Here is an 8,459-nt window from a genome sequence, read left to right as displayed (position 1 = left end):
AACTTATTACCTCAAGGATGACCTCCCACTGAAGAATAATCCAACTCTCTGCAAAGTCCCTTGCTCCAAGATTCTTGATCTTTAATATCTCTTCACAAAACCCCCTTATCTAAGCTCCAAATTGCTTCCAAGGACTCTCACTCACGGTTTATGGTTTCTGGATCTCAAAAAGGGAGTAAAGAGGTTGGCGAAGGGATGTAATGTTCTTTAAATAGGGCACAACCCCCGGGATTAGGGTTTTTCTCATCCAGACTAGAATCGCCGAGTCCACTAGCCGACTCGCCGAGTCGGTCACTTACTTATACCCCGGATCCCTCTCTGAGTCGTCGAGTTCCTCCTTGGACTCAACGAGTTGACTCATGACTTAGAGCTTTTCCTTTATTTTCTTGGTCTTTCTGATTCTGGGTGTTACAAACCATGAGTGTACACTAATTGTCTCAAAAACTCTGGAATTTCAAGAATAAACATGAGATCCGATGAAAAGTTCCAGACGAGCAAAAACTTCATTTTTTTTTTTACTTAAATCCAACAAAAAGTTAAACAAATATAGTAAATATGAACTATATACAATATTTGGGCATGAAATCAAACATTAAATTGAAAAACTGTTTATTAAACACATCAAAATGAACATTCCAGACATAATCAAAGAGATTTCTTGTGAAGTATTTTTTTTTTTGGAAAAAACAAAAAAGATTTCTGAAATTTGAAGATCAAATCCAGAAAGGAGAATTAGAGAGTAAGTGGTATTTTTCAAAAACCTTAAAAATATTTATTTTCTTTAAAAAGCACATTTATAATGATTAATTACTCAATATCTATTTTTAAATACAATAGATGGTTATTTTTTCTTTATAAATTTTATTAAACTAATTGTTCATGAACTTGTTTGTAAATATACATAAAGTCAAATGCAAAATTAAATTTTACGGGGTAATAGGGTACTAATTAGTAAATTATGTCATTAAACTAATTTAGAAATTTAAAAATTAAGAAAATATGCATTAATGAAATTGATATCAATTTATTATGATATCTATTATAATTATTATATATCAATGTTATGTGAAATTTAATAAAATGAAAAAGAAGCAAAAAATTTCACGCGGAAAAAATTAATTTAAAATAACCACAAAATTATATGTGGAAAAGTCAATGAGAATATGACATGTGACAAAAAATATTTATTTATTAAAATAGAAGATGATATATACTAATAAATAAATATAATTTAATTTGTCTCATGTACACACATAAGAAGAACCCTTTGGATGGGCTATCACTAGTTACTAATGATCAATTTCAACATAAGATAATCATATGAACATGCATTAACCTTAAAAAAAAAACCTGCATGAAACCATTGGTGTATTGTTGGATTTGAGACCATATGCAAAAATTAAAATTGGGCCACCAAACATAGTTTTTTTCTATATAAAAAAATTCATTAATACTACGATAAGTCGATAATCGTTACAAGAACAATAAGAAAATGATAATATAAAATCTAATCATATATAGTTATACGAATCACGATGCACTTCTAACATTCTTAGAATCAAAGTTGTTCATCAACTCTTCATAATCATTACTCTCTAACATAATAGCTATCATTTCCAAGCCATTAGGGTTTTTTATTTATTATTATTTTTTTTTTTACTTTTTATAAACCATAAGCAAGACAATTTTAATTTTGAGAAACTTGTTTCTACAAGGTAACGGTTACTAGAATAGTCAACAATACTTTATATGCATAAATTGTTTCAGAAAAACAACTAACTTATTTCATATATTATAAAATATTGGAGTGGTTAGTAGTTTCACTCGATAAGAACTTGTCAACTATATTTAACTCCAGATAAAGCTCATTGGCGTCAATATTTGATCGTTTGTTATCAAACTTCTTCATTTTTTTGTATGTAAAAAATCAAATATGGTTGTCTGATTTTGAAACAATTAGTTAATCAATAATCAAATAGACACACCCTCAACGACTTAGTGAGTTCAAGAGAAGGAGTAACATCCTAATGACTTCTATGTACTAACTTTATCTTGGTAACTATACATTTGAATTAAGAGTTAATGTCATTTTAGCCCAACAAACTTTTCACATTTGTTCTAAAAGGTCATTTAACTTTTTTTTGGTACATTATGGGAATAAAGTTCAATTTAACCTGCTAATTTGGTCACTTTACTTAGAATAGCCAGTTGCAGTGCTATGTGGGTTTCATCCAACAATGCTCTGTGTGTTTCATCCAACAGGTTTGATTTTTTATCTTTGATTTTTTAGAAAGTTTTGACCTTTAAAGTCGATTGAGAATAGGGTTTATGAGATCCTTATGAGACTCAAGAGCCGGTTGTGATGAAGATTCAAGAGGGGAATCGATGGGAACCACAACAGTGGTGGGAATCGACTTAGGAAGGTGAAAGTGGAACAAGAATCACAACTTCAGGCTTCAGGGTTCTCCTTTGAAATTAGCTTCATCATTTTCAGATCACTGTTGGTTCGCCTTCACAGTTCGTGCCACCACGTCAGACGCAACCACCTCTACTTACCCTCTTCGTCACCCCTGTTCTTTGAATCTGATACCTCCTAGAAATTGCAGTTAGATTCATGAGAACCTCTGGTGGGGAAGAGGGAAAACATTGAACAATTTCTCTTTCTCCACATTCTTAGAACCTTAAAATGTCTGTCAATTGTGTTACTAACCATATGTATGTGTGCGTGAGAGACTGAGAGGTTGTCTAGACGAGCAGATAAAACCATGGAGTTGGATTGAGAGAGGATGAGTTCTTGAACTTTAAGGACATTGCATATTTTTTTTCTCGATTCCATATAGTTACTGCATCCATGATTGATTCCGTGTATATGTAAGTTTTGTTGATTTTGGTCAATTGCGTGCAGATATGTCAATTAGGACCAACAAAGAGGGAGGAGTAGAAAGCATCATCAACTTGGGTTTTTCAATGGACTTGAAGGCAGCCGATGGCGATGGATCTAGGGCTTAGTACAGGAAATAAAAATGACATGGAGGATGTAGGGATGAAGCTATGTAAAGGGAAGTTTGGTGATGTGTTTAATTATGACCAAAATTCTATGTAGCACCCATATTACCTATTAACCCGGTACCGGGTCATATAAGGGACATTTTAAAACAGTTAAATTGAACTTTATTCCCTTAATGTACCAAAAAAAAAAGTTAAGTGACCTTTTAGAATAAACGTGAAAGTTTGTTGGACTAATATTATCAGTCTATTATAATGAATCAATCAGTTATTCAATAATCAAACACACACAGGTTTGTATGACTTAGCGAGTTCAAGAGGAGTAGCATCTTAGTGACTTCTATGTACTGACTTTGGTTTGGTAACTATACATTTGAATCAGTTTTGTTTTCGAGCTTGGATTACTAGTCTATTAGAACGAATCATATGTAAAAATTGCCCCCCTCCACGACATGAGCCCAATGCGGTCACCCACCTCGCACATGTGTAAAGCACCATGTTTCAATTTATTTTTCTACTCTTTTTTTGTTATAAATCAACACATCATTTAAACATGTCTAAAAGTAAAAAGAATATTGGTAAACAATTGTAACGACAAAGACGGGTAGGAATGTGTTTGCTGGTTACACTTCCACATACGATTAGTCAGACCTCCAGCCCTCGTTTAAAGGAAAAAAACTTGGTATTCAAATCTCTGATTATACTCCCAATGAGTAATGACAACCACAAAACCTCATGCTTACACGCTAAGCTTACAACTGAATTGCTATGTTTCAAGATTATATATAGATTACCTTCGGCCATAAAAACCATTTCTCCCATTTTACACTAATTGGTTCGTCCCTATTTTCTCCCAATAATACGATCCATGGCTTCTCAGAATAAACCACACATTCCTTTTCTTGTGGTCACTTTCTTTCTGTTGATCTGCTTTTCGTGTAGAATCACAGTTTTTGCCCAATACACCCCACGGTATGCATGCGACACCGATAAAAATCCAAACTTGAAAAAGTTCACTTTCTGTGATACTAAAGTTGATATTAAAACACGAGTTGCTGATCTGCTAAAGAGGATGACATTGCAAGAAAAGGCGGGAAGCCTAGTGAGCGTAGCCGACCCCATCCCTCGCCTTGGCATACCATCTTATGGGTGGTGGTCGGAGGCTTTGCATGGCGTTTCTGACACCGGACCTGCAACTTGGTTCAACAAGACTGTAATCCCCGGAGCCACTAGTTTCCCTCAAGTCATACTCACTGCAGCCTCATTCAACGAATCTTTATTTTATAAAATTGGACAGGTATATAGTTGTAGACTCCATCATAAATAAGGGCATATGAGGCTGACATTAAAATTCTTATAAGGTTGTTATGATCATATATAGTGTAAAAACTTGATGAACACAGGTGGTTTCAACCGAAGCTAGAGCAATGTACAACAACGGTGTAGCTGGCCTAACATTTTGGTCACCCAATGTAAACATCTTCCGGGATCCAAGATGGGGAAGAGGGCAAGAAACACCAGGAGAGGATCCAGTCCTAGCCAGCAGATTCGGTGCAACTTATGTTAGAGGCTTACAAGAGAGAGAGGATGGTGATAGAGAACGACTCAAAGTCGGGGCTTGTTGCAAACATTTCACAGCCTATGATCTTGATAATTGGACTAGTGTCGATCGATTTCATTTTGATGCTATCGTAAGTTTAGTTAAATGGTATAAAACGTTACTATATAATCTTATACTACATCATAAACTTGAAGGGTGCATATTATATGATGCCTTTTTTTTTTGGAAGGTAACAAAGCAAGATTTGGAGGATACATATAACGCCCCATTCAAAAGCTGTGTTTTCGATGGAAATGTTGCGAGTATTATGTGTTCTTACAACATGATGAATGGCAAACCGACTTGCGCAGATAAGGAACTTTTGGAAGATACGGTTCGAGGTGAATGGAAATTAAATGGGTAAACATCCATTTCTTGATCCTATTAATGCACTTGTATAGAATAATCTAGCCATGGTAATTAAATCACACAATACGCAATATACCTTTTTACAGATACATTAGTTCCGACTGTGATTCATTACAGTTCATGTTTGAAGACCAACATTGGAGAAAAACACCAGAGGAAGTTACAGCCGATGCATTACACGCAGGGTTGGATCTCAACTGTGGGATGTCACTAAAGAATTTCACAGCAAAAGCAGTAGAAAAGGGGCTGGTGAAAGAATCCGTAGTGGATCGGGCTGTTACCAACAATTTCGTGACACTTATGAGACTTGGGTTCTTCGATGGTAATCCACGTAATCAATTTTATGGGAAATTAGGCAAGAAAGATGTTTGCACACAGGCTACTCAAGAACTTGCTCGTGAAACTGCTAGACAAGGAATTGTGTTGCTTAAAAACAGTTTTGGATCTTTACCACTTCCTAGAAGAGCGATGACGTCGTTAGCAGTAATCGGACCTAATGCTAATGCCACAAAAGCCATGATTGGTAACTACGCAGGGGTTCCATGCAAATACACAAGTCCTCTCCAAGGGCTATCGGAGTACGTTAAAACTATATACGTGGAAGGCTGTGATATAAAGTGTAACTCGACAAGTAATTTCGAGGAGGCTAATAAGGTGGCAGCTGAAGCAGACGCGGTGGTTCTTGTGATGGGTACTGATCTTTCTATCGAGCATGAGGCTCTTGATCGGACCGAGATATTCCTTCCTGGACAACAAAATCTTCTTGTTTCCGAGGTAGCACATGCAGCTAAAGGACCTGTGATTCTTGTTATAATGTCTGGAGGTGGAATGGATCTCAATTTCGCAAAGTGTGACCAGAAAATCTCCAGCATTTTGTGGGTCGGGTTTCCAGGCCAAGAAGGTGGAGGTGCTTTAGCTGATGTCATTTTCGGTCGTTTTAACCCAAGTAAGTTTGTTTGTATCATTGCTTATACTCCATATATATACATATTAAAGCATTGTAGAGTTTTCATGTGAGGGTTTTTTTGCATATTTGCAGGTGGAAGACTACCCATGACTTGGTTTCCACGATCTTATGTAGACATTGTTCCGATGACCAACAACAAGATGAGACCAGACCCAGCTTCGGGCCAACCAGGCCAAACCTACAGGTTCTATAAAGGGGAAACCGTGTATCCATTTGGGTATGGATTAAGCTATTCTGCATACGTTTATCGACTCATCAAAGCACCTAGTATCATGAAGATCCCTCTAAACCAAGCTCACTCTTGTCGGTCATCATCTACCTGTGATGCAATCGACGCAGGAGATAGTGTTTGCAAAGGCTTACAATTTAATATTGATGTCATGGTAACAAACGACGGAAAATTGACTGGAAGTCATTCGGTGTTGCTATTCTCTTCTCCTCCGGCTGTCTTTAATGCACCTCAGAAGGAGTTAGTGGATTTCAAGAAGGTGTGGTTGGCGCCATGGCAGCGAACTGTCCTTAGCTTCAGGGTGAATGTTTGCAAGCAGTTGAGTTTGGCTGATGAAGAAGGTAAGAGGAAGGTTGCCTTGGGTCGCTATCTTCTTCAAATTGGTGACATCAAACACCACATAACTCTCACGGTTTGATGTGGGTGTTTTAGCCATTTATGCATGGTTAGATTTGAGTTGCAGGGTTTAGGGCTGATCATAATTGTAGTTTCAGGAGATGATGTCTTGTTTAGTATCATTTTTGCAAGTATGTATGAAATAATTAATTAACTTCCATTAATTTGTCTAAAAAGTTTTAATTTTTGCCTCGTTCGAATTATTTTATAAATTTTTTATTTAGAGCATCAACAGTAATAATAAAGCTTAGTTTCCGATTTTTTAAGTATTATTATTATTATTATTATCAAATTTAAATTTAAGTATTGTTCGTAAATTTCAAAAGCTCCAAAAATCATCACGATAGAGAAGTTTTTCATAATTTTTTATGAAACCCACCAATTTTGTTATATCATTGTTTTTCTTGTATAATTTGTATATTTATGATTAAAAATTATAGGACCTATAACATCTAAATCATTATAGATTCAAAAAATCTTTAGCGTTAATATTATTTATTAATATTTTACTTAAGTTAAAATTTAAAATTTAAACAAGAAGACAATCTAACGTAAATACATTAGATGATGTTTTATGTTTTATGTTTTGATAATTCTTGTTTTAAATAACATATAATATATTATGGTTTTTATATGTTATCCAATAAATTATGATATATTTTTAAAAATCTAATTTTATATAAATTAATATTTTTTTTTATAAAACGCCGTTTTATATGATTGACACTATCAAATTTAAATTTAATAATTAGTATTAAATTTTACCGTTCGAATGTTTTATAACATTTATAGAACTTCCTTCTACAACAACAAATAAGCACACTAGCGGCGTCTCCTTTAGCGATGACAACAGACAAATGCGTCTTTTGACACCGCTAAAAGGTGACATCGTCGCTAAAGGGGGCGTGACTACTATGCTCCCACCGACGATCCGTGCGTCCCACATGAAGGTGGATCGTGACCATCCATCTTCAAAATGATCCATCGGTTAGGTTTAAATGTCGTCGCAGACAATAGGGGCGACATCAATAACATGACGTCGCTAATGGTTACGATCCGCGTGAACTAAATTGTGACCTATGTTTATTTTTTCTCGGATCGAACGGCAAATAACCACGACAGAAGGAGCGTAAGTCTCCCTCTAATTTTTCGCTGCTATTACCCTAGCGTTGTTGCTAAAAGGTACGCCCCTTTTGTCCTCCTTCGTCCTAGACGAGTAATTTGCTGCACATAAAAACCCTCTTACAAAATTCCGACGACGACTGCAATTTACCGCTCGATGGTTCAATTTCCCGGGGTAATACACCCATGTGAACCATCAGTGACCAGCGACTGACCAAAGACTGCTGGTTGGCCGATGATTTTCCGGTGACTTTCGATGATTCTGCCAGCACCAGTGAAGTACCTGCCGCCCCTGCCAACGTGCATTTGCTGTTCCCTTCTCCACTTCTCTTAGAAAATGCCAAGATTTCACCTTAATAACATTTTTTTGGTGTTTTTAGGCGGACCTACTACACCACTGTCTCCGGTGAATTCCACCACCACAACACCATTGCTGTCAACAGCAGCTTCGATGAGCCTCAATCCTTCCAAGACATTTTTTTTTGGTTATGAGTTCAATGTTAAATGTGGATTGTGGAATGGATATGTTAATGTGGATTGTGTATTTGATATTTAATGGGTCAAAAGCTAATCATATTTTTTATATGATTTTTTCTTGATTTAGGTTATGGTGAAAGGATATATATGTTCATATGTAATTTATTTGATTTAGGTTTTTGTGGTCAAAGCATATATGTGTATTTGGCAGTCAATGGATCAAAAGTTGTTCAAATGTTTTTTTATATGATTTTTCATTGATTTAGGTTTTTATGGTGAGGTATGCAATTAGT

General features: G+C 35.7%; 1 protein-coding gene across 1 annotated transcript; it reads left to right on the top strand.

Moving 5' to 3' along the window:
* The first annotated feature begins 3,980 nt into the window (after nt 1-3,980).
* LOC111899077 (beta-xylosidase/alpha-L-arabinofuranosidase 2) lies at nt 3,981-6,589 on the top strand. The gene is made up of 5 exons (XM_023894964.2): nt 3,981-4,303; nt 4,410-4,697; nt 4,797-4,966; nt 5,062-5,921; nt 6,015-6,589. Exons 1-5 carry the CDS (start codon nt 4,079-4,081, stop codon nt 6,587-6,589), a joined length of 2,118 nt encoding a protein of 705 aa, XP_023750732.1. The 5' UTR covers nt 3,981-4,078.
* Nucleotides 6,590-8,459: the final 1,870 nt, after the last annotated feature.

The sequence above is a fragment of the Lactuca sativa genome, chromosome 9 (genome assembly GCF_002870075.4).
Source record: "Lactuca sativa cultivar Salinas chromosome 9, Lsat_Salinas_v11, whole genome shotgun sequence".
NCBI classification, from domain to species: Eukaryota; Viridiplantae; Streptophyta; class Magnoliopsida; order Asterales; family Asteraceae; genus Lactuca; species Lactuca sativa.
The sequence above is the reverse complement of the archived record's forward strand: the minus strand, read 5'-3'. Positions and strand labels throughout refer to the sequence as shown.